This window comes from Hyperolius riggenbachi, chromosome 4 (genome assembly GCF_040937935.1).
Source record: "Hyperolius riggenbachi isolate aHypRig1 chromosome 4, aHypRig1.pri, whole genome shotgun sequence".
In the NCBI taxonomy this organism is placed as follows: domain Eukaryota; kingdom Metazoa; phylum Chordata; class Amphibia; order Anura; family Hyperoliidae; genus Hyperolius; species Hyperolius riggenbachi.
This window is the reverse complement of record NC_090649.1, coordinates 487,575,874-487,603,222: the sequence shown is the minus strand read 5'-3', so window position 1 is coordinate 487,603,222 and position 27,349 is coordinate 487,575,874. Positions and strand designations below refer to the sequence as shown.

The following is a 27,349-nucleotide window of genomic DNA, read 5'->3' as shown; positions in this document are numbered from 1 at the left end:
TTAAGGCTGAGAAGATTGTTAGCGGGGAGGAGGTATGAGTGCGTGAGTGGTTATGTGGTGAGGGATAGTTGATAGTAGGGGAGCTGCCGGACAGAGAGGAAAAAGGAAGAGGTGATTGGACCGGTGAAGAGGGTTGCTTTAGAAAGCTGTTCTGTAGTGTTTCAATTTTGCTCACAAAATATGCTGCAAAGTCTTCTGCAGACAAGCTTGTGGTTGTAGGGTAAGGCGGGGGGTGGAGAAGAGAGCTGAAGGTGTTGAAAAGTTGTTTAGGGTTATGGGATTGTGAAGAAATAAGTGTAGAGAAGTATGACTGCTTTGCAAGTGAGAGAGTGTCCCTGAGCTGGAGCAGCGTGTTTTTATAGTGGGCAAAGTTATCTGCATTGGTGCTTTTCCTCCACTGCCGTTCTGCTGCCCTGGACTGTCTTTTCAGTTGTTTGATGGGTTCAGTCAGCCAGGGCTGTCTGTTGATGCGGCGGGGGCGGAAGTTGGTGAGAGGGGCGGCTGTGTTCATGATAGCGGTGACTGTGGTGGAGTAGTAGATGGATGCTGACTCCGGGTCAGTGTAGGATGACAGGGAGCTCAGGGGTTTTAGAGAGTCAGCTAGGGAGCAGAGGTCGAGGTTGCGATAATTCCTGCATAGGCGTGATGGCTGCACTATGGTAGCTGGAGGAGGCAGGGAGGGGCTGATTGTAAAAGTTATGAGATTGTGATCTGAAAGGGGGAATAAAGAGCCCATGGCTATATATCCTATTTCCCCAAAATTAAGACATCCCCCGAAAGTAAGCCCTAGCAGGAATTTGGAGCATGCTCGACAATATAAGTCCTACCCTGAAAGTAAGCCCTAGTGGCAGTAAGGGGAAAAAAGTATTGCTACTTGTGTTTATTACTAGAGCCGATGGTCTTGTGGGAGGCCGTGGCTCTGTCATTGGGCCAATCACTGCAGTCACTGCTAATCAGCGAGTGCAGTGATTAGCCCAAGTAACAGAGCTTTTGTCCTGCCTGCGAGACCATCGGGTCCAGTAGAAACACAAGTTGCTGCACTTCCTCATAGGCTTAAGCTCAGGCACACAGCGGCATAGAGCTGGGGTATAGAGGGACAATGGGGGATAGCGCTACATAGAGCTGGGGGTAAGAGGAGGATGCAGGGGGACAGTGAAGGATACAGAGGAGGACAGGAGATGGACAGAGGGGGGCGCCAGAATGATACTAAAGGTAGAGAGGGCCACGGGTTACACAAGAGGTGGAGCCAGCAGAGGAAGAGGTGGCACAGTGGGGAAGGCAGGAGGACACACAGCACAGGAACTTGTGTGTTCATAGAAATATAAGACCTCCCCTGAAGATGAGCTCTAGCACATCTTTTGGAGCAAAAATTAATATGCCACTGTTTTATTTTCGTGGAAACAGTGGGCCGCTTTGTATAAATGTAGGGAACTAAATACTAGTTTCTTCTAGTGTTGTAACGATGGTGGGTCAGTTTGCTTCCAGTTGAAGCCTATAGCTTCCCTATAGTGGAACTATGAAGACCAACAAGAGCTGTGCGCTGATGTAGACCAATGTGGCCGTGTGTCCCAAAAGGAACCACCTGGAAACAAGGGGTGTTTTAATTTATTTCCATGATATAATCGCATACCTGTTGCAGCAGTGGCGTCCGTATCGGGCATGACCACATTACTGTCTGCTTGGTTGGCATTGCACCGCCAGCATGATCCACTACCATTAGGGTCAAATTTAAGTAATTTTATTGGGGTGAAGTACACTCTATGTATAATTTTTAAATTGTATCAACTTGTCTCCAGTTGCGATCAGGTGCTCAAAAGGCTTGATCCACAAATCCTCCCATTGCTCATCATCTAGTTCTGTTAGAACAAGGGTGTCAAACTCAAATACAAGGCGAGCCAAAATTGAACAATGTGACCGCAGAGGTTTCAGGCAGCTAAGAACTAATGTAATTGCTTTGTTGCACACATTAGCAAGAAGTATACAATACATTTCATCCACAGAGGAAGGTGGGTAATTAGAACAACTGCTTTCAAGAGTTTATCCAGAGGGAAGGTGTGAAGATAGCATCTGTGACTTCTGTAAATAAGGACAGCTAGAAGGGGAGGGGGGAACATGGCAGCTCCTATAGCTATTAGAAACCAGGAGAAATTCCCGGGAGAAAAAAGGGTGCTTGGTTAAATTTTACAATTTCCGCGATAGTGGTCCTTTCAAGAGGAACTCCAGTGGAAATGTAATTTTGAAAAATGCTCATTTTTTAAAATTATGTATAATTGATTTAGTCAGTGTTGTAAAATCTTTCCTTTCCCTGATTTACATTCTGACCTTTATCACATGGTGATATTTTTACTGCTGGCAGGTGATGTCAGTGGAAGGAGATGCTGCTTGCTTTTTTGGCAGTTGGAAACAGCTGTAAACGTCTATTTCCCACAATGCAATGAGGTTCACACTGACAGGAAACTGCATCACACTGTGGGAGGGGTTTCGCCACAATATCAAACAGACTGTCAGACCTGTGTTATCTGTCCTCTCTTCCTCCTCCTCCCTTCCCCAGTTGTAACACGGTTGAGCATCTGCTGCATCTTCTTCTCAAGTTGTTACACTGACAAGGTTCACTGACCACTTAGTTGCGTCTTTAATAGCCTTTTAGTGCAGCTGTGAAAACTGACCATGTGTCTCTTTCATGTCGACAGCGCTCCGCCAGAACGGGCAGCCGAGGCAGACAGAAGGGCCCTAATTAACGCTCCATCCTATTTCTTTTCCCCGTCGCGAGTCTCCCGCCTAAATCAGGCGTTTAGTTAAAGGCAAACTTCAGCAGCTGATGCGACTTTAATTTGGTGTGACTTGCCTGCATGTATTTGTGAGCGCTCCGAGGGAATTCACATCGCGTTAGTCGCACCGTAATGCACGGCATCAAATATTCATTGGAAGTGTCACATTTCCATAGGTGGCACTCCGGGGCAGGACCGAGGACTTTTTAAGACTTTGCGTTCCGAAAGTAACAAATCCACCAGGAGAAAACATATGGTGAGCCGGGGACGGCCGCCCGCAGCCCTGGACGGCGTGCGCTTGGAACCGGCGACATGTCAATACCTGTAGAAGTTCTGACATAAGGGAGATAAGTGTGCATAATGGGATGAAAGGAAAGTCTTGTAAATATTATGGATCGGCCGGGCCAGCCCTTTGGCGTCTGACATTAAATGCTTTAGCGGCACCAGTTATTTAGCACTTAGCTGGAGAAACTTACACAGACGCCTCTCTTCCTGGAAGGAAATAAGTTTTGGGAAAAATTTGTTTTAGAGTTCATGCCGTAAAAAAAATAAATAAAAAAAAAATGGCTTCTGCTTATTCTAGACAGAACCAGTCATAGGGCCAATGCACATCAAAAACCTCTAGCAGATCCGTAAACCGCTAGAGGTTTTTGAAGCAGATTTTAGAGTGATTCTAGGCCTGTTTAGAGAGTTTTTCTAAACATGCCTAGCGTTTTTTGGAACGTTTTTGGGTAGCAGATTACAGATATTGTTACAGTAAAGTGGTTACTGAACAGCTTCTGTAACAAAAACACCTGGAAAACCGCTCTGATCTAGCATTTTTCAGAGCAGTTTTCCACTTTCCTATACTTTAACATTGAGGCAGAAACTTCTCAGAAATCTAGAAAATGCTGCAGCCCCCCGAGTCTGCGTTTGTGCACCATCCTATTCACTTTCATTAGCCAAGCGGTTTTCCACTGCAAGCGTTTTAAAAAAAACGCTCCGGTGTGCACCAGCCCTTTTTTAAAGGAATTTGTAGCTGTGTGAAGTTGATCTTACAGTGAAATCTTAAAGCAAATTAAACTTGTGTTTTAAAAAAGAAACCGGATGCTTACCTATGTACAGGGAAGGCTCTGGCTCCTAATCAGCCTTGCCTCTCCTCTCCCGGTGCCCTCTACAGCGCTGGCTTCCCAGTACAAATCCCACGCTGCGGGGGGACTTTGGAAGTCTTCGGAGACTGAGTCCTCCAGAAGACAGGCGGCTCCATACAGCGCATGCGTGATAGAGGGCGCTCGCGCATGCGTAGTATGGAGCATCCCGTCTTCGGGAGTACTCTGGCTCTCGAAGACTTTCCGAAGTCACCTTTGCCAGCGGAGTGAGCAGGATTTGACCAAATTAGTCAAATACTGCTCCCGGGGACATCACTGCACTGGGAGAGGGAAAGCTTATTAGAACCCAGAGCCTACTCTTTCCTTAGGTAAGTATCTGGCTTTTTTTTTTTTAAAGGACCAGTTCCCATTTACTTAAACGAGTTGTCCGGCAAATAGTAATAAAATAAACGCTACTTACCGGGGGCTTCCTCCAGCCCCAAGCTCCCAGGACCTCCCTGCCTGCAGCCGTTTGCCGGAGCTCCGACCCGGTCCCCGGCAATGACGTCAGAGCGACCTGGAGGTCGCTCTGTACTGCGCCTGCGCCATCGGCGCTGTCGATCACCGCCACGTGGGCCGGAACGGACTGCGCAGGCACAGTAGTTCTGCACCTGTGCAGTCCGCTCCGGCCCACGTGGCGGTGATTGACAGTGCCGATCGCGCAGGCGCAGTACAGGTCGCTCTGACGTCATCGCCAGGGAACGGGTCGGAGCTCCGGCAAATGGCTGCAGGCAGAGCTGCGGCGAGGGAGGTCCTGGGAGCTCGGGGCTGGAGGAAGCCCCCGGTAAGTAGCGTTTATTTTATTACAATTTGCCTGACAACTCTAAGGTTTGCCATACATCAAGCGACTTGGCAGCCGATCGACCGTCCGTTTCAATTATTATAATTAAATGAATATCAGTGCCGCCAAGAGCACGTCCAATCGGCGATGCAACCAATTTCAGGCAGAAATTGGTTGCATGTATCGATCAGACACGCTGTAAGGTGCAGGGCCGACATGCTCAATCGGTCGCGCGGCGTTAACAGCGTGCGATATTGGGACAAGCAATGGAACCCCCCAATGCTATGTCCCCTTCCCCCCCCCCCCCCCAGTGCAGTAAAGTTCACTTGTCTGTCGCTGGCTCCAGGCTTCATTCACATACATGCCCCAGGTGGTTGTCGTGTTCCCACGTATCCCCTGGCAACCATGTGGGCCGAGTGTATGTGGACAGAACCCAGAGCGATGGACAGGTAAAGTATACTGCACCGGGGGGAAGATTTTACATTGGGGGGGCAACATGGGAGGGGGGGTGGTGGTGGGTGTTGGGCAGCGAATGTGGCATTATAAGGCAGATTCCCTAGAGATTTCATGCGGAAATCGGTCAGGAATCTGCCTGTAGTGTATGGGCAGGCAACAGATCTCTCACGAATCTGATTCGATCAGAGGGAGGTCTGGTTTTTGGTCGATCTGCTCATACACATTCGATGTATGGACACCTTTTTACCTGCCTATGCTGGCTGTTTTCCTGTTCTTTAAAGTCCACAAGGACCAGCACAATCGGGGATTCTTACAAAACCCATAGAAATCTTTATTACAGAATCTTCAACATCATAAACATTAGCCAGTTCAGCCTTCAGTCGTTTTTCACCTTGTGCATCCAAGCAATTTCCACCTACCCGTCTTTCCCCGAAAATAAGACACTGTCTTATATTAATTTCTCTTCCAAAATGTGTGCTAGGGCTTATTTTCAGGGAGGTCTTATATTTTGTGGGGGTAGCCAAATCCACTTTAGTATTTAGCCAGAATTTCCCTGTATGTAGCCAGATTCCCTCTGAATATATAAGCAGATTCCCCCTGTGTATATAGGCAGATTCCCCCTGTGTATATAGGCAGATTCCCCCAGTGTATATAGGCAGATTCCCCCTGTAGATCCCCCCTGTGTATATAGGCAGATTCCCCCAGTGTATATAGGCAGATCCCCCCCCTGTAGATTCCCCCAGTGTATATAGGCAGATCCCCCCTGTGTATATAGGCAGATTCCCCCAGTGTATATAGGCAGATCCCCCCCTGTGTATATAGGCAGATTCCCCCTGTGTATATAGGCAGATTCCCCCTGTAGATCCCCCATGTGTATATAGGCACATCCCCCTGCAGATCCCCCATGTGTATATAGGCAGCTCACCCCCCCCCTGTGTATATAGGCAGATCCCCCATGTGTATATAGGCAGATCACCCCCCCCCCCCTGTGTATATAGGCAGTACCCCCCTGCAGATCCCCCATGTGTATATAGGCAGATCACCCCCCCCCCTGCAGATCGCCCATGTGTATATAGGCAGATCACCCCCCCCCCCCCCCCCCGTGTGTATAGGCAGATCCCTTCCTCCCGCCCGCTTTACCTCCGTGCAGCTGGCTCCTGTCCCCCTCCTTAACCAGGTCGGATCCCCCCGCGGTGTATGCCAGGCATAATTCAAACCACTGATCAGCAGTGACGTCAGCTCATGCAGCCCAGTAACAGCTGCCGTATACAGGAAGGGATCTGTGTTTACTTGCTGTACAGCGCAGCGCTGTTACTGGAGTGCATGAGCTGACGTCACCGCTGATCAGCGGTTTAAATTATGCCTGGCATACACCGCGGGGGGATCCGACCTGGTTAAGAAGGCGGACAGGAGCCAGCTGCACGGAGGTAAAGCAGGCGGGAGGGAGGGAGAGCGAGCGAGCGATTGCCACTAGGGCTTATTTTAGGATGGTGTCTTATATTTCGAGTATGCTCGAAATATATGCTAGGGCTTAATTTAAGGGGATGTCTTAAATTCGGGGAAACACGGTACCATTCATTTGCCAATAACTTTATCACTAATTATCACAATGAATTGATCTATATCTTGTTTTTTTCCACCACCAATTAGGCTTCCTTTGGGTAGTACATTTTGCTAAGAAATATTTGATTCTAAATGCATTTGAACCGGGAATATTAAGAAAAAAATGGAAAAAATTCATTTCTCAGTTTTCGGCCAATATAGCTTTAAAATAATACATGCTACCATAATTCAAACCCACGTATTTTATTTGCCCATTTGTCCAGGTTATTACACCATTTAAATGTCCCCTATCACAATGTATGGTGCCAGTATTTTATTAAGTAATAAAGGTGCATTTTTTTTTTCAGTTTTGCGTCCATCACTATTTACAAGATTATAATTTAAAAAATCGATTGGAAAATGCTCGGAAATCGATCGGAAAGCAAATCGAACATGTTGGAAATAATCGATCTGACAGTAAATCGGCCATAAAATCTCAGTGTGTACCCAGCATAAGCGCTGGAGATGCTATCAGCTTACTTGTGTGTAAATCCAGTCCCCTCTCCTCCTCCCTTCTGCCTCTGAAATTAATGGCTAGTAACACCTCCCACTCCTCCTGCCCAGAATGAGCTCCTGTAAGCCCTTGCTACTGTCTGAAAATTCCAAGGCACTGTGAAAAAGCTGTGGGCGAGGCTTGTTTAGTTTATAGGGAATTAGAGTATTAACTACTTTACCCCCCGCGGTAAGGATTTCTCCGTCCCTTTTTCCACCCTGTCACCACCAAGGGACGGAGAAATCCGTACCGGACGCTGCTCCCGCCGCTGTCCGCGCTCCCGCTCGTCCGCGCGCGCTTGTGCACGCTGCCGCCCGCTCGCCCGGAGGTCAATGAACGAGAAAAACCTTTCCCGCTCGTTGATCTAAGCCCCCCGCAATGATCAGCTGCTTCTACGAGAATCAGCGCGATCATTGTGAAAAGAAAGTTGCCCAGCCTCCCTGAACTTCCTGGAAGCGTACTTCCTGTATGCTTGCAGGTCGCATAAACAAAAACTCACTGTTTTGTGGCCAAATAGTAAAACTACACCCTAAAGCATTTTTCGTATACAAATACATTGAACATTAAAAATTAACTCATTACCTCCCACACTCCCCAATTTTTTTTTTTTTTGTAATTAAAAAAAAAAAAATACAATTAAAGAAAATACATAAATAGTTACCTTAGGGACTGAACTTTGTAAATATTTATGTCAAGAGGGTATAACACTGTTACTTTATAAACTACGGGCTTGTAATTAGGGATGGACACAAAACTGAAAAAAATGCACCTTTATTTCCAAATAAAATATCGGTGCCAAAAATTGTCATAGGGACATAATTTAAACGGTTTTATAACCGGGACAAATGGGCAAATACATTTCATGGGTTTTAATTACAGTAGCATGCATTATTTAAAAACTATAATGGCCAAAAACTGAAAAATAATCATTTTTCCCCACATTTTTTCCTATTTTCCCATTAAAACACATTTAGAATAAAATAATTCTTGGCATAATGTCCCACCTAAAGAAATCCTAATTGGTGGCGAAAAAAAACAAGATATAGTTCATTTCATTGTGATAAGTAATGGTAAAGTTATAGACGAATGAATGGAAGGAGCGCTGAAAGGTGAAAATTGCTCTGGTGCTCAAGGGGTAAAACCCCTCAGCGGTGAAGTGGTTAAAACAAAACAAAAAAGTATTTGGCTTGAGGAATGCCCTATAAACTATATGAAAGGAACACTATTATGCAATGAGTAAAAGTTTATCTCTGATCGCCTTATTTTAAGAAAATCGTGACTCTGTGGCCGGCCCACCCAGCTGATGACGTAGGTTGAAGGAGAGAGTGAGCCGCTGGGAGTATTGAGCCGGCTTCTTATCCCCGCCCCCCCCCCAGCTGATGACATAGGCGGAAGGAGAGAGTGAGCCACCCGGAGTATTGAGCCGCTGAACTGCAGCTACTGTGCACGGTGCTGCGAGCTTTTACTGCACAGCGGGCTTCAGGAGGAGGACTGGAGTCCCGTTCTCGAGTGTCGGGGAAAAGTGCGGCTCTGACGATCACGTGATTGTCTTTCTCCAAATTGATTTAAAACTGATAAATCGCTCAGCCCTAGTAGCATAGAGGTCTGTTCTTGGGGGGGGGGGGGGGGGGAGGTTTGATGGAATGCATGGGTAGCATTGATAGGAGACTAAATATTTATTGTTATACTAATGCATCTACTTTGTATGTTTCTTTTGTTTTCTTTTAGGTTTTTTCGAGACGCTGAATGTTTTACAGAGAATGGGTGTAGAATCTAGTCTGGATACCTTCAGGATTTTTGTGTCGGAGGTATTTAATGATGCCAATACTGCTCGGGCAGCTCTACAGGTAGGTCATTTGCCTGTGTATGAGGGGTATGTGTTGTGCTGACTTGTCTTTTTGTGTGCTTGCCACCTGCATTGAAGGGCGCATGAAATGACGTGATGAGAAAAACCTACATGTGCAGTCCTATTTATGCATAGACGTCGACTGTGTTCCTTTTCAGCTCATAGATTGTCCGAAGATGTAACAACAAAAGTTGTTTAGGTGACACCTTTAATGACTAACTGTACAAGATTCCTTTGCAAGCTTTCGTTAAGTTTCTTCAGGCATGTTTCAGGGATGGTTCTGATCCAGCTCTGATACATGCCTGAAGAAGACACTTAACGTTTCGAAAGCTTGCAAGGAAATCTTTTACAGTTAGTCATTAAAGGTATTACCTAAACAACTTTTGTTATGTCTTCAGATTCTCTCCATGATTAATACCGGACCACACGCAACTGGCTTCATAGATTGTGGCTCTGGAACACCCCAAAGCCAAGACATATAAAACCTACTGTACTTTTTAGCTTTTAAAGAGACACTGAAGCGAAAAAAATATGATATAATGAATTGGTTGTGTACTATGAATAATTACTAGAAGATTAGCAGCAAAGAAAATATTCTCATATTTTTATTTTCCATTATATAGTGTTTTTTCTAACATTGCATCATTCTATAATATGTTCAGATTACACAACACTCAGCATTCCAAATGATTCTTTCAGAGCAGTCTGTGAACTTATGACCTCTCCTCTGGCAGAGAAAAAAAAAACAGTTGAGATAATAAAAGTCAGAAGACAGCCCTCTACACGACTTTTGAAAGTCGTAGAGATTAATGGCTTTTTTGCATAGAGATAACTGGAGTTTCTTAACTCTTCCTGTACTGGAAACAATTAGACTGATGTATCTGATCTTAATGTTTTATTTCTTAGCTGTACTACACATACAAATCATAATATCATAATTTTTTTTTCGCTTCAGTGTCTCTTTAAAGTGGATCCGAGATAAACTTTTACACATTGCATAATTGTGTTCCTTTCATATAGTTTATAGGGCATTCCTCAAGCCAAATACTTTTTTTGTATTGTTTTAATACTCGAATTCCCTATAAACTAAACAAGCCTCACCCACATCTTTTCAGAGAGCCTTGGCACTCAGTCCCTGGTAGCAAGGGCTTATGGGAGCTCAGTCTGGGCAGGAGGAGGAGGTTACTAGCCAGAGATTTCAGAGGCGGGGGGAGGAGGAGGGGGGAGTGAAATTTTCCACAGGCTTAGGGCTGGAGATGCTATCAGATTGCCTCAGTGTAGTGTGACAAACAGAACATGGCTGCCCTCATTGTATCACAGCAACAAAAGATCATAAACTTTTGAAGCTGTTTGCAGCTAAATATGCTGTGTAAACTATCTAAACTTTAGATAAGATATATTATTATTTATTTATAAAGCGCCAACATATTCTGTGGCGCTGTACAATGTCAGAAAACAAACACAGGATACAGAATGATATAGAAAAGTTACTTGTTATAGTTACTTTTTCATCTCGGATCCGCTTTAAAGGGAATCTGAGACGAGAAGTGTCTCAGCTTACACACTTACCTGGGGCTTCTTCAAGTCCCCTTAAGGCCACTCTGTGGCAAAATCTATAATATTACTATGCTATGTATTGTAAAATTTATTGTTTCTGTAATGTATCATGTTTGAGGTCAGCCCTGACCCCTTGCGCAGCGCTAGGCTAGCTACATAATTTAAAAAGAAAAAAAAAAAAAAAAAAAGTGCTGCGCTGCCCCCTTGCTGCAATAATTGGAATGGCAAGGTGGTTAAAGGGCGATTTAAAGAGAACCCTAGGCGGAATTTTTAAATCTGAATAGGGCACAGAAGCATGTTCTCTGCACAATGACACGCCTCTGTGTCCTGCTGCTGCTGCTGCCAGTCCCTCCCACCTTCCTCCCCAATATTCCGTGGCGCTGTACAATGTAAGAAAAACAAGGGATACATAATGATACAGACAATGATATGCATCAAATATGGACACTGGTACAAAATACAGAACTGGTGATTACAATAGCAAATGTAACATGTTGACTAAAAGTATAACAGAGTGCAAGCTATTAAATGAATAACATTCCAAGAAACAAAAGGATGAGAGCCCTGTCCTTGCGAGCTTACAATTAGGGAGGATCACAGATATGCAATTTTTTCTTTTTTTAAACTGCATACATTTGCATAATTTTGGAAAAATTTGCATTTCATTGATCATCCCTACTTACAATCTAAAGGAACTGGGTGGAAACAAGAGGTGGGGAAGTATACAGTATATACTGTATACAGGCAGTGCGTGATTAGGTTATTTAGTAAGAAGTAAATCTAGACGCGAGGTTGAAGGGTGCATGGTCTAAGATAGAGCATATGCTTGTCGGAAAAGGTGGCTTTTGAGGGAGCGTATAAAGATTTCAAAGGTGGGAGCAGAGGTTGTTCTTCCTGCGCCAACTGAAGAGGTTTGCCATGCCACGGGATCTGCTGGTCAGCTTCTATACTGCCACAGAAAGAAAGGAAGTCCCAGGGCTTCAACTGTGCAGTATAATTTTAATCCCAGGGAGTCGACCAGTCAGCACCTGGATCCATTAAGGTGCAAATGTGGCAAACCAGCAGAGAAGGAAGGACTGGGTCTCAACCTGGATTGTAGCAGTTATAGCAGAAAATCTTTTTATTCCATAGCAGCAGAAAGCACACAACGTTTCGGCACAAGGCTTTCTGCTGCTATGGAATAAAGATTTTCTGCTATAACTGCTACAATCCAGGTTGAGACCCAGTCCTTCCTTCTATGCAGCTTCTATACTGCCACCATAGAATCCACCCTCTGCTCCTCAGTCATTGGCCTCAATTCACTAAGGTTATCTCCTGTCTTTAATAACTCTTCTAGAGTTGTTACCATGGTGATAAGGCATGTAGTATTCAGGAAACATTTTACCTCAGGCAAACCTAAAGTTAACTCTTCTGTCTTTAAATTAACTCTTCAATCCTTAAAATAACTCCAGAGTTAAAGACAGGCTGTTAATTAGCTGCATGTGAAAATAACTACAGAGGAGGTAAAATAACTACAGAGGAGGTAAAATAACTACAGAGGAGGTAAAATAACTACAGAGGAGGTAACTTAAGGAATGAAGAGATAAGATAACTCTCTCTTACGTGGAGGTAAGTTTTCTCTTGCCTTATTATCTCCAGCATGATCTTAGTGAATTGAGGCCATTGGCCTCAATTCACTAAGATCATGCTAGAGATAATAAGGCAAGAGAAAACTTACCTCCACACGTGAGAGAGTTATCTTACCTCTTCATTCCTTAAGTTACCTCTCCTGTAGTTAATTTACCTCTCCTGTAGTTAATTTACCTCCTCTGTAGTTAATTTACCTCCTCTGTAGTTATTTTCACATGCAGCTAATTAACAGCTTGTCTTTAACTCTGGAGTTATTTTAAGGATTGGAGAGTTAATTTAAAGACAGAAGAGTTAACTTTAGGCTTGCCTGAGGTAAAATGTTTCCTGAATACTACATGCCTTATCACCATGGTAACCACTCTAGAAGAGTTATTAAAGACAGGAGATAAGTTTAGTGAATTGAGGCCATTGTTTGGTACGAGGGCGCAGCGGCCAGTGATAAACACAAACTGCAGAGGGTCATAGCTGATGCAGAGAGAATCATCGGGTCTCCTCTTCCACCTCTTGATTTCCTCCACTCTGCTAGGTTGAGGAAGAGGGCCACCATGATCTCCCGGGACCCCTCTCACCCTGGCAGCCGCTACTTCAAGCTCCTCCCATTGGGCCGCCGATACAGGGCTATACCATCCAAAACCACCAGGCGGAAGAACACCTTCTTCCCCCAAGCTGTTCGGGTACTGAACTCCGACCCTCCCCGGTCCGGCCTGCAGTTCTAATTGCCAGGTCGGTCAGCTGGTCCCCGTCGCTGTCTGCCTTGGTTCCCATCCGGAAAGGGGGGGACTCGGGGCCATTACCAGCATCTCTATCAGACTGACTACTGTATTTCAACTGTATGTGTTGTATGTCTATACTCTGTCTATGCCATGTGTACCACAAACAATTCCGAGTATGGCTCTTGCCGTACTTGGCGAAATAAAACTGATTCTAATTCTGACTGATGTTTTGTGGAAGGGCATTCAAGAGGAGAGGTGAGGCACGTGAGAAGTTTTGTACGCATGAATGGGAGGAGATAATTGTACCAGTAACCAATACAAGTTGCCTGGCAGTGCTGCTGATCTATTTGGCTGCAGTACTGTCTGAATCACACCAGAAACAAGCATGCAGCTAATCTTGTCAGATCTGACAATGTCAAACGCCTGATCTGCTGCATGCTTGTTCAGGGGCTATGGCTGAAAGTATGAGGATCAACAGGATAGCCAGGCAACTGGTATTGCTTAAAAGGAAAACCTATGTCAGCCTTCATATCCATTTCACCTTGAGTTCACTTTAAGCTCTTCATTCAAGAATAGAATTTCAAATTCAGCTGTATACTACGAAGGATAAAGCTACATTTTTGTGCACCATACATTGTACGATCTCGAAGACAACAATTATCGATGGAGGTTAAAACCTCCAGATGAAGAGTTAGTTTGTTATGGATTTATTTTGCAAATGGAACTTTGACAATGTATATCAGATGATGGACAACTGAAGAGATGAATATTTCTGTATACCCTCTTTCCCTGAAAATAAGACCTACCCTGAAAACAAGCCCTAGCTGGAATTTTGAGCATGCTTGAATTATAAGCCCTTCCCCGAAAATAAGCCCTAGCGGAAGTTAAAGAGGAGGAAGAGGCAGCCAGTAAGTGGGGGCACAGTGGTGCAGTGCACTGATCCTGTCATCTCAGCACACAGCAAGGTTATCAGCTGTGTGCAGGGAAGACAGGGCAGGTGCCTGATCAGTACAGTAGCATACTTTCAAATCCATGAGCATCACAGTACAAAGAAACAGGAAATGTTCTGCTGAGAGACACTTCCTTATAGAAATATAAGACATCCCCTCAAAATAAGCCCTAGCACATCTTTTAGAGCAAAAATTAATATAAGACACTGTCTTATTTTCGTGGAAAGACGGTATGTGCTTTATCTATTTATAAGTATCAATATAACTTTATGAAATGCAAGTGGGGGGTTGCTTATTTTTTTATCCAGAGAAACCCGTTGACCTATAAAATATTGTTTATAGTGAGACTATGAATCTGCTACTTTGTGTTTTGGATTTTGTAGACTTCTAGACCAGTTCCTTTAAATCAGGGGTAGGGAACCTATGGCTCGGGAGACGAATGTGGCTCTTTTGATGGCTGCACCGGCTCGCAGACAAATCAGTAGAGGTTGATTCACTAATCTACACCGATCAAGCAGCGCAGCTTAGTGTGGCAGCGCAAATAAAATTTTCAAAGTAGGCACGCTACTGCTGTAGCAAGCACTACTAACTTACTCGCGCTACTCCCAAACCAAACGGCTGCTCCAATTGTCCCACTCTGGACCCTGTCAGTTCCAGTGACTTTGTAGGATGAGATCCCCGCACTTTGATTGGCCCAATCTGCTGCCTGTCACTTGAGAGGCGGCCTATTGGGCCTAAGTGCAGGAATCTCATCCTACAAAGTGAATCAACCCCCAAGCCAGCTTGCGAATTGTACAAGCTGTTAGTCGGTATTTCTCCTGTCTGGCTCTCAGGGAAATTGCTGATGTTGCTGAAACCCAAGAGAAGCTGAAAACATGTCGGACACTTCCGCTGCCCGGCGGATCAACTGTATGCACATCACCATGGCAACAGTGACGTGAGCCCTCTGCTGCGCATGTACACTGTGCCAGTTTGAAATCTATTGTATGGCTCTTACAGAATTACATTTTAAAATATGTGGCGTTTATGGTCCTGACCCCTTCTTTCAAATATTCAATAATCATTTAAGGCAGCTATCAGTAAGTTATTTGACAGTGCTACCTGAGTGTTTTGACCCCAAAATTTAAGCTTCATTTTTAATTCCCTTTTACAGGAAAGTGGATATGAGAAAGATTTCAATCAGCTTTACCTCAACACCCTGAAACAAGGCATGTTCAGTGGGCTTTATAAACGTGTATATAACTTACGTAAGTATCGAAACCACTGACTTTTAAATGCTTCTTACAGAGGAACTTTAACCCAGGGTTGGGCTTTATCGCTAATCTGTATCTGATGCCCCCTTTCCAAAGAGAAATCTTTATCGTTTCTCGATTAGATCATCAGGGGGCTCTGTATGGCTGATATTGTAGGGAAACCCCTCCCACAGTGTGATGTCATTGCCATGGTCCTGACAGTTTCCTGTCTGTGAACCTCATTGCATTGTGGGAAATAGCAGTGGTATGCAAACTAACATTCCGCAGAGAATGGCTGGTCTGAAGAGGTCGCCACCTGTGATGAATATCAGGCCAGATCTCTCTGTTAGGTCATCCTATATAAAAGGTCCAATGCTTTTATATTTATGATGAATTTCGGGAGGGGAGACCTACTGCCACCTACCATTAATCTGTGGGATCTAGGCAATGGTAACTGGACCACAGTAGTAGCTATGTGGATAGTTATTAGCATCTCAGAGATGATGATACTGCACTGTGGAATCGGTGGGCAGGAGAGGTGAGTATAGCAGGGCAGTGATGAACTAGCTACATTGAGCCCTGCTGTAGTTTATTTTTTAAGGTTTATATAACCCCATAGACAGTAGAGGATTGTTTGACTGTAAAGTTGAGGCAAGGATATATACTATACAACCTTGTCCCCGCCTCAGCAGTGCAGACCACTTTCCCTAACAAGGCCCTACTGAGCCACAGTGAATTTTGCTGTTCGGCTGCATTTTCTGTTTTCGAAGCCACACCTCTCTCCTTTTCCTTTCGTGCTCCTCCTTCTGGTCTCCTGTTGACCTCATAGCTAAGTCTCTGCACCACAAATTGTTCGAATCTTCCAGGTATATTTTAATCTCAATTAAGGTGCCTGTACATCTGGCGATGATGGGTGGGTTCGACCAAGAGACAGAACTCTCTGTGATCAGAGGGAGATCTGTTGGCTGGCCATACACCGCAAGGCGATTCCCAATCGATTTCAGCAGGAAATGTTTCGGGAATCAGCCTCGTGACGCCACCTTGCTACTTCTGGTCATGTCTCCTCCCAAATGTTTTATGAGCACCCGGGGCCTGTGCATTACAATAATTTACCTGTTATGCTGTCCCCGAGTATTCACTGTACGTCCCCGTTGGCGCCCCATGTGGCTGCGGCAATAAAGCACTTGATTCGCGTGAGTGATGTTGCGCTAGAGTCCCTCGGGCGTGGCCAGGGCCTCTTTGGCCGTGGCGGGCGTGGCTAGAGTCCCTCGCCCGTGCCAACGTGAGGCCTGCGCAATTAGTAAAGCACTGTATGTACACATTCAACTTTTGGTGGTGGAATTGCTCTTGCATGCTTTGTAAACGATGTATGAACAGGCCCACTTTAAAGAGGATCTGTAACCTAAATTCCCCTGGGGGGGTACTAACCTCTGGTGGGGGAAGCCTTTGGATCCTATTGAGGCTTCCCCTGTCCTGTGTCCCACTGCGGTCTCGCTCTTGCCCTCCGAACAGCGGGGATGTAAATATTTACCTTCCTGGCTCCAGCGCAGGCGCAGTATCGGCTCCCCGCTCGGAAATAGCCGATGCCAGTCAGGTCCGCTCTACTGCGCAGGCGCAAGTCTCCTGTGCAGTAGAGTGGACCCGAATATTTCCGAGCAGAGAGCCGCAACAGCGCCCCCGCTGGAGCCGGGAAGATAAATATTGCACAGCCCGACAAATTGTCGGCTGTGCATTCAGTGGGCTGCAGCGAGACCACCGTGGGACACAGGAGGATGGGGAACGCTTAATGTGATCCAAAGGCTTCCCCCTAGGAGGTGAGTACCCCCCAGGGGAACTTTTATTTTTAATTATAGAGTGTCTTTAAGTGTTTAGTTCATAAAGCATTTATGTAGGGAAAAAAAATCACAAAATTTGTATTACAGTTTTAGTCTAAATAAACCATTGGTAATACTTGTTCATTGCTAATCTGTCTTTCAGTAACCTCAAATATCCCCTTTGTGAAGACAAAAGGTTTTATAATTGGCGTACAGTTAGCATTGCCAAGGTAAGTGTACAGAGAGCAATTATGTGGACAGATTCCGAAGCTTTACAACTAAACTCCTTTATATGAGGGTAACCATACAATGATCGATGTGGCCAAACAATAGACCCATCTCAGATCGTCATCTGATCGAATCCCTCTCTGAATCACATGATCACCAGCAGGACATTGCTGTATCACATGATCACCAGCAGGACATTGCTGTATCACATGATCACCAGCAGGACATTGCTGTATCACATGATCGCCAGCAGGACATTGCTGTATCACATGATCACCAGCAGGACATTGCTGTATCACATGATCGCCAGCAGGACATTGCTGTATCACATGATCACCAGCAGGACATTGCTGTATCACATGATCGCCAGCAGGACATTGCTGTATCACATGATCGCCAGCAGGACATTGCTGTATCACATGATCACCAGCAGGACATTGCTGTATCACATGATCGCCAGCAGGACATTGCTGTATCACATGATCGCCAGCAGGACATTACACTGAGGGCTACTTCACACCGGCAATCGCTAAACGCGAGCACAAATGCCTAGCGATTTTGTGAATTTTTTTCTAGCGCTTTCTGGGTGATTTTATGTCCAGTACAAAAGCGATTTTTTGAGCGATTTCAGAGTGTAGTGATCAGCCAGTGATTGGCGAGTAGTAGTTTTTGATGGAAAAATCGCTGCACTTAAAAAAATAAAAAGCGATTTTGAAGCGTTTCTATAATTATACTGGAAGCGATATCGCTTCAAAAACGCTGCATGCACTGCGTTTGCGCAAATCGCTTAAATGAGAACAGCTCCATTAGAATACATTGCTGTAGCACTTTTCCAGCGATTTGCCTGATCGCCAGCGATCCGAAATGCTGCCAAAATTGCTAGAAAAGCGCCCAGTGTGAACTAGCCCTGAATCTCATGATGACCAGCAGGACATGACACTGTATCACATGATCACCTGCAGGACATGACACAGTATCACATGGTCACCAGCAGGACATGACACAGTATCACATGGTCACCAGCAGGACATGACACAGTATCACATGGTCACCTGCAGGACATGACACTGTACCACATGGTCACCAGCAGGACATGACACTGTACCACATGATCACCAGCAGGACATGACACTGTATCACATGGTCACCAGCAGGACATGACACTGTACCACGTGGTCACCAGCAGGACATGACACTGTACCACATGATCACCAGCAGGACATGACACTATCACATGGTCACCAGCAGGACATGACACTGTACCACATGATCACCAGCAGGACATGACACTGTATCACATGGTCACCTGCAGGACAAGACACTATCACATGGTCACCAGCAGGACAAGACACTGTATCACACGATCACCTGCAGGATATGACACTGTGTGACATGATCACCTGCAGGACATGACACTGTATCACGTGGTCTCCTGCAGGACATTACACTGTTTCACGTGGTCTCCTGCAGGACATTACACTGTATCACGTGGTCACCTGCAGGACATTACACTGTACCACATGGTCACCTGCAGGACATGACACTGTACCACATGGTCACCAGCAGGACAAGACACTGTATCACATGATCACCTGCATCCTATGACACTGTATCACATGATCACCTGCATCACATGACACTGTACCACATGGTCACCAGCAGGACATGACACTGTACCACGTGGTCACCTGCAGGACATGACACTGTACCACGTGGTCACCTGCAGGACATGACACTGTACCACGTGGTCACCTGCAGGACATGACACTGTACCATGTGGTCACCTGCAGGACATGACACTGTACAACGTGGTCACCTGCAGGACATGACACTGTACCACGTGGTCACCAGCAGGACATGACACTGTACCACATGGTCACCAGCAGGACATGACACTGTACCACATGGTCACCAGCAGGACATGACACTGTACCACATGGTCACCAGCAGGACATGACACTGTACCACATGGTCACCTGCAGAACATGACACTGTACCACATGGTCACCTGCAGGACATGACACTGTACCACATGGTCACCAGCAGGACATGACACTGTACCACATGGTCACCAGCAGGACATGACACTGTACCACATGGTCACCAGCAGGACATGACACTGTACCACATGGTCACCAGCAGGACATGACACTGTACCACATGGTCACCAGCAGGACAAGACACTGTATCACATGATCACCAGCAGGACATGACACTGTACCACATGGTCACCAGCAGGACATGACACTGTATCACATGGTCACCAGCAGGACAAGACACTATCACATGATCACCTGCAGGACATGACACTGTATCACATGATCACCTGCAGGACATGACACTGTGTCACATGATCACCTGCAGGACATGACACTGTGTGACATGATCACCTGCAGGACATGACACTGTACCACATGATCACCTGCAGGACATTACACTGTATCACGTGGTCTCCTGCAGGACATTACACTGTATCACGTGGTCTCCTGCAGGACATTACACCGTATCACATGGTCACCTGCAGGACATGACACTATCACATGGTCACCTGCAGGACATGACACTGTACCACATGGTCACCTGCAGGACATGACACTGTACCACATGGTCACCAGCAGGACAAGACACTATCACATGATCACCTGCAGGACATTACACTGTATCACATGATCACCTGCATCACATGACACTGTACCACATGATCACCTGCATCACATGACACTATACCACGTGGTCACCAGCAGGACATGACACTGTACCACGTGGTCACCAGCAGGACATGACACTGTACCACGTGGTCACCTGCAGGACATGACACTGTACCACGTGGTCACCTGCAGGACATGACACTGTACCACGTGGTCACCTGCAGGACATGACACTGTACCACGTGGTCACCTGCAGGACATGACACTGTACCACGTGGTCACCTGCAGGACATGACACTGTACCACGTGGTCACCTGCAGGACATGACACTGTACCACGTGGTCACCTGCAGGACATGACACTGTACCACAGGGCTGTGGAGTCGGTCCAAAAATACTCCGACTCCACAGTTTAGGATTCCTCCGACTCCACGACTCCGACTCCTCTAATTTGCATATTACAATTTTGTTGATTAAAAGTATGTAACATGAAATTCGTCTCTTAACTGCCAACGCTTAGGAATTTTACAAGACAACTGAAGTGAGAAGGATATGTAGACTACTATATTTATTCCCTTTAGACTAAAACTAGTCCTTGGTAAGAGTACTTGTAAAAGGTACAAACCGGAACAAAGAACATCTATCAGGCCCTAGGCAATGTAAGTGTGGGTACATCTAAGAATGATGTGCAGGTACTCTGCAGGGGAATAAGGTGATTCTTCCTCTATTACACATTCTTCATGCACAATCTGAACTAGGTTTATGGGCGATAGACAACACCTCTGTGTTCAATGTGCACAACATTCTCAGTGGATTCCCTGCAGCTCTGTGGGGAGTGCATATGTAGAGTATAGTACTACTGTGTAACAAAGTAAACCTGAGACAGATGAAATTAAAGTTTTATACATACCTGGGGCTTCCTCCAGCCACCTTCAGGATAATCAGTCCCTCGTTGTACTCCTCCACCACCTGGATCTTCTGCTATGAGTCCAGGTACTTGAGCCAGTCGGGCGTAGTGCGCATGCACACACTCCGCCGCCAGGAGCATACTACACCTGCGCAGCACTATTGCGCAGGTGCAGAATGTTCCTGGCTGTGGGAGCGGCATGCGGCCGGACTGCGCTGACTGGCTGAATTACCAGGACTCCTAGCAGAAGATTCGGGTGGTGGAGGACAGCGAGGGACTGATTAGCCTGAAGGGGGCTGGAGGAAGCCCCAGGTATGTATAAAACTTTACTTTTTATCCGTCTCAGTTACCCTTTAATTTGTAGTCACCAAACCAAATTTTAATAACATATCAAATTATTTGATTTCATGAGCAAAGAGAGTGCATACATTTGCATAAATCAGCATCAGGGCTGGAACCCACAGGAGCGCTTTTGGCAGCGTTTTGGCAGCACTGCGATACGCTAGCAGTTTGCCAAAACGCTGGGCTAATGTTAATAGATGGGGCAACTTCCACAGGAGCGTTTGCGTTTCTCAGAAACGCAAACGCAGGACGTTCAGCATTTTGGGAGCGTTAGCGCTTCAATGTAAAGTATTGAACCGCTAGCGGAAACGCTCAGCAAAACCTAAACTGAGCGGTTTTGCTAGCGTTTTGCGGTTCAGCACACTGTAACAAAATGAAAAATAATTCACAGGACCAATCAGGATAAAAACGCAAAACGCAAAACGCTAGGCACCCGCTGGGGAAAAAAATACAATGTTGCAAAACACGACCAAAAACGCGCATGAATCCGCTTGCAAACCGCTCAGACAAACCGCTAGCGGTTGCGTTTTGCGTTTGCGGTTTTCAGTGGGTTCCAGGCCTCAATGCGGAATTATTTCCATCTTGTTGACCATCTCTATTAGTGACACGGCTACACTTCAGGCTTTATTCTTACAGCATAGATGTTATTTAGTATATATAAGAGATTCCTGTGTACACATCATATATACAGTCACAATCAGATATGTATATCTGACCTTAAAAATACGGGGACTGCTTTATTGAAGCAGCACAAGTAACTAATTTTGATTGGTTTATTTCATTTTTGTGGACAAAGCACAGCTATTACTGTATATATACATTATTTTTAATGACTATTATCTGAGAAATAGAACATTTTATCATATTTTCTATTTTAATTACAGTTACAAATTCATTAGGAGTCGGAGTCGGTGCATTTTTTCCCGACTCCGACTCCAGGCACCCAAAATTGCCCGACTCCACGACTCCGACTCTCCGACTCCACAGCCCTGCTGTACCACATGGTCTCCTGCAGGACATGACACTGTATCACATGGTCACCTGCAGGACTTTACACTGTATAAGCTCTTTTCAATGCACCTATCATGCTGCGTGCTTAACCTTGTGTGTAATGTCCTAGGCAGCTGTTCCTCGCTTCTGCCGTGCTTAATAGCAAATTAACGAGCAACCCAATTATTTCCTAATTATTCCTCCTCCAGATAGCCGATAAGCGCCGCCTGCCCGTGCTTTCTGTGCACACTCATTTGTATGATAATCCCAGGCCAGGCTAGTAGATAATGTTGAATGGCGGTATGCGATTAGGCCCCCCCCCCCCCCCCTGACAAACTGCCAACCTCTTTCATGGAGTAGGCGAGCGACAAACGCTTTCCTCTGCAAGCTGATAGCCCGACATCAGCTCCGTGTCTGCTGCAGTCTGATGCGCGGCCACCTTCCCTGCGCGGGAACAAGAACATAAGTGTCAGGCTTGAACCACAGACGAAACACGCGACTTCTGAGAAAGGTCGCTGGTAACATAGGATGAACTCTGAACTTCCTCTCTGCTCTAAAAGATAAGCAACAGCATAATAACCTTTACAGAAAAACATTTTTTTTTTACAGCTGATACAAATCTTGCAATAAATCTGCAGTGTGTTTACTTCCTACTTTCATGAAAACCGACATGGGGTTAACATCCTGTCTTCACAGGTTTGCTTGCCCTGCCCAGGCAGCCAGCTGACGCAGCTTAGAGATCAAATTGCAGTTGTGATTAGTTACAGATAAGGGAAAATTAGACAGGCTAAACTCTAAATATAGACCCGGTGCTTTTCTCTGTTTACTTTCTGTCCTGTGCAAGAGTGTCAGACTCCATATCCCTCTCACTTCAGGTTCCCTTTACAGCAATCATAAAGTGATACAAAACACACAAAATTATGCCCGGTACCAGGGCAGTTTCTAGGCCTTGGAGCTTCCAGGGCGAGGATGTATCCCTCCCCAGACGAGGGCATGCTCCAGTAGCCAAAGGTTCGCCATTGGGAAGGCCAGATGGCCTTCGTTTAGGTAGCCAGAGAGGGTGCCCACCCTGTAGGTAGCCATAGAATTCCCACCCCCTCCTTAAAGGATACCTGGGGTGACATGTGACAAGAGACATGCATATGTACAGTGCCTAGCACACTAAAAACTATGCCGTGTTCCTCTTTTTCTTTCTCTGTCTGAAAGAGTTAAATATCAGATATTTAAGTGGCTGACTCAGTCCTGACTCAGACAGGAAGTGACTACAGTGTGACCCTCACTGATAAGAAATTCCAACTATAAAACACTTTCCTGGCAGAAAAATAGTTAATAGATTTGAAGCTCCGGCATACTTCAATGAATGTGGCATTGAGCAAAAACAAAAGTTAAAACTTAAAAGGTCGCTATAAACATAAAATAAAACTGGGGAATATCTTAAAAAGTCATTTTTAGGAGAAGGAACATGGATACAATCAGTTATTTCATTAGCCCCCCCCCCCCCCTTTACCCCTTTACCCCTTTAGGTAGCCAGATTGTGTAGGTGGGGGTAGGGTCTGAACACTTTCACAGACTTGCTGGTCTCTAAGGAGATTAGTATCTGATATTGGTACAGCATGAAAGCTTTGCAAACTCAACTAGTGAGATAATAAATGGCTGTGTGTTCAGCTGTCCACAACCGCACCGCTTGGCCTACACTATGCCACTGCCCACAGGTGTGTTGGTTCGTACTTAAAGGATACCCCAACTGAAATGTGACATAATGAGATAGACATGTGTATGTACAGTGCCTAGCACACAGATAACTATGCTGTGTTCCTTTTTTTCTTTCTCTGCCTGAAAGAGTTAAATATCAGGTATGTAAGTGGCTGACTCATTCCTGACTCAGACAGGAAGTGACTACAGTGTGACCCTCACTGATAAGAAATTCCAACTATAAAACACTTTCCTAGCATAAAATGGCTTCTGAGAGCAAGAAAGAGGTAAAAAAGGGGAATTTCTTATCAGTGAGGGTCACAGTGTAGTCACTTCCTGTCTGAGTCAGGATGAAGTCAGCCACTTACATACCTGATATTTAACGCTTTCAGGCAGAGAAAGAAAAAAAGGAACACAGCATAGTTATCTGTGTGCTAGGCACTGTACATACACATGTCTATCTCATTATGCCACATGTCAGTTGGGGTATCCTTTAAGTATGCCGGGACGTACATGCAGCTTTGTGTGCACACTACAAACGCAACTGTAAGCCGCCGCCCATAGCTGCACCCTCCAGACTAAGCCTCCGCCCACATGTTCAATGCCTGCTTAAAACCTTTGGTATATAGGATAAAGTGGCTACACACCTCATAACAATTATAGGAAGGCTTGTTATGTGGGCTCAGTGAGTTTGGGCCAGCGAGATGTATCTGGACTGATAAACTGTAGCCTCTGAAGACTTATTTTAAGAAACTTTTCTCTATATAAACTTAAATATATCAGTTTATTGGTTTCTGCAAAACTGATGCAGGCTGCAATCTTCCTTTTCAAAAAGGGGAGCAAGTTGTGTGTGGGGAGGGGGGGTCCTTGCCTGAAGTATCAGATTGGGCAGAAATGTCCCTGATTTTATAACCTCAACAAAATGCTGTCCAAGTGTTTGTCCGGAATGTGACAGTAACGTGGACCTGATTTCAGAACTTCCTCTTTGCTCTAAAAGATAAGCAACAGCATAATAAACTTTAAAGGAAAAAAACATTTCTTTGTTACAGCTGATACAAATCCTACAATAAATCTGCTGTGAGCCTACTTCCTCCTTTCATGGGTTAGGGTTAACACCCCGTGTTTACAAATTAGCTGCTCTGCCGAGAACTGCAGAGATTCCTAAGCTGATACAGGGGAAAGATCAAATTTATGGTGGTGGTTATTCAGATGAGGGGGAATTACGCCTGGGGCCCACTAGCAGCTCTTTTGTAAGTACTTGTGATTTGGAAAGTTCTTACTAATGTAATGCTATGGGAAACGTTAAAAAAAAAAATTACATAACTGAAGTGGGATCACACACATAGCATTACATTAGCGAGAGCGTTTCAAATCACAAGTGCTTAGAAACGTACTGCCAGTGGATGATTGGTGTCAGGACACCTTCTGGGGAAAAGACACAGGAAACAAAAAACACGGGAGCCCAATAGTGTAATATGTTTAGTCAAAATTGTCAATGTAGAAGATAAGAATCTACTCACAAGAGTGGGTTGCAGGGGGGCAACCGACCACAGGAAGCAGGTGGAGACAATTAACCCGACTCCACTCTGGGAGGTCACTAAGGACCTGGATGCGGTCGCTCTCCTTGGAAAAAAGAAGGGAGGCAGATGTCCACCGTGGTGTAAACCACATATGTTCTGCCTCCACCCCTCACACGGGTATCGTATGGGGGTTAGGGATGCACTAAATGGTTTAAAGAGGCTCCCTGGTGGTATATAAAAGTGTTTAAAAGCAGTTTAAAACCGAGAAAGGTTTGAGGTTGCTTACCTCAAGGACGACAAATCTTTGTAGGGACAAAAGATTTTATTGGTAGCACAGGCAACGCGTTTCACGGGTCTGAGCCCGCTTCCTCATGCCAATAGCAGTGCCTATATTAGTATTGGCATGAGGAAGCAGGCTCAGACCCGTGAAACGCGTTGCCTGTGCTACCAATAAAATCTTTTGTCCCTACAAAGATTTGTTGTCCTTGAGGTAAGCAACCTCAAACCTTTCTTGGTTTTAAACTGCTTTTAAATGCTTTTATATACCACCAGGGCGCCTCTTTAAACCATTAAGCACTGCTAGTGGGTTCCAGGCCTTAGACAGGCTAAACTCCCTAAATACATACAGGGTGCATTTCTCTGTTTTCCTTCTGTCCTGTGGAAGAGTTCAGGTCCACTTTAAAGTTGATAAGGCAGATAGGAATCGAGTACAGGTCAGCCCCCACAATTTCCCACACATTGAGGCTTTTTTTATACTGCAAATTGCAATTCCGATTTCTGCTTTTCACTGGATGCTAGTAACACAAGAAGAAAAACTCAGCATGCAGGACTTGTGGACCTGAACTCAGAACTCCTCTCTGCACTAAAAGATACACAACAGCATAGGCCTCAATTCACGGAGTTTTATCAAACACTTTATCAAACGTTTGATAAATTACCTCATGGGTAAAATCTCATTTTAAATTCACTAAGGTGTTCTATATTTATCGAATGTTTTACCGATAAAACGTTCAACAAATATAAAACGCCTTAGTGAATTCAAAATGAGATTTTACCCATGAGGTAAGTTATCAAACGTTTGATAAAGTGTTTGATGAACGTTTGATAATGCTCCGTGAATTGAGGCCACTGTAACCTTAAAACAAAAAAAACATTTCTTTGTTACAGCTGATAAAAATCCTAAAATAAATCTCCAGTATTTCTACTTCCTTATTCATGGAAGCAGACATATGGTTTACAGCCTGTGCTTTCAAATGAGCTTATCTGCCATCTCTGCCATAGGTAGTCATGTGACACAAGGGGGAGATCAAATTACAACTAGTGATTAGACACAAATGAGGGGGGATAACATAGGCTCAACTCTCTAAATACATACAGGGTGCATTTCTGTTATGATTTCCTTATGTCAGGTGCTAGAATTCAGGCATAAAAACTCAGAAGTGTTTGTCCAAAATGTGACCGTAACATGGACGATATTCAGAACTTCCTCTTTGCACTTTGCATATAAAATTGCATGATTTGGATATCCGAAGCACGTGTAGTATAGAAAAACCCTGACATAACTGAACAGGTTCACTGGAACTACATATACCAGTTATATAAGGGAAGAGCTATGAATCCCATATCCAGCCTAGTCTATGGATGCACGCATTAGCACTAAGACATGCATGCAGCCTCATAAGGTATGAATAGAATGTTCCAGCACAGAGCCTCCATACTGGAGGTTAGTATGCTTGAGATGAGGAACTCCGTAATGGGAATCCAATGGAAATGACAATGCAGGCAGACCAGTGACGATGTGTGCGTTCTATATCCAGGGCTCTCCGCACTAAGAGAAACAGCAGGACTCGCAGAATCCCTCCATATCCCCAGGAATAGAGGCTGCCGGGAAGGGACTGCTTATCCTTAACACAGCGGGGGACATTAAACTGCTCCGGGAATAATGGACAGTCTTTGCAGGAGCTCAGAAAGGCTTGCCCTTTAAAAGCGAATGCATCAAACTCAAATGACAATATTAGTGCAACGGCCGTGGAAGGACGCACACATTCAGGTGCT

The 27,349-nt window shown here is 45.1% G+C and overlaps 1 protein-coding gene across 1 annotated transcript in view; it reads left to right on the top strand.

Moving 5' to 3' along the window:
• Positions 1-17,749, top strand: part of LOC137504870 (leucine-rich PPR motif-containing protein, mitochondrial-like) — a 92,916-nt gene extending 75,167 nt beyond the window's left edge. Inside the window, exons 12-15 of the mRNA XM_068233465.1 lie at positions 8,956-9,074; positions 15,076-15,169; positions 17,132-17,198; positions 17,302-17,749. Coding sequence (XP_068089566.1) covers positions 8,956-9,074; positions 15,076-15,169; positions 17,132-17,198; positions 17,302-17,749 — 728 coding nt within the window. The remainder of the gene's footprint in view (positions 1-8,955; positions 9,075-15,075; positions 15,170-17,131; positions 17,199-17,301) is intronic.
• The last annotated feature ends 9,600 nt before the right edge of the window (positions 17,750-27,349 follow it).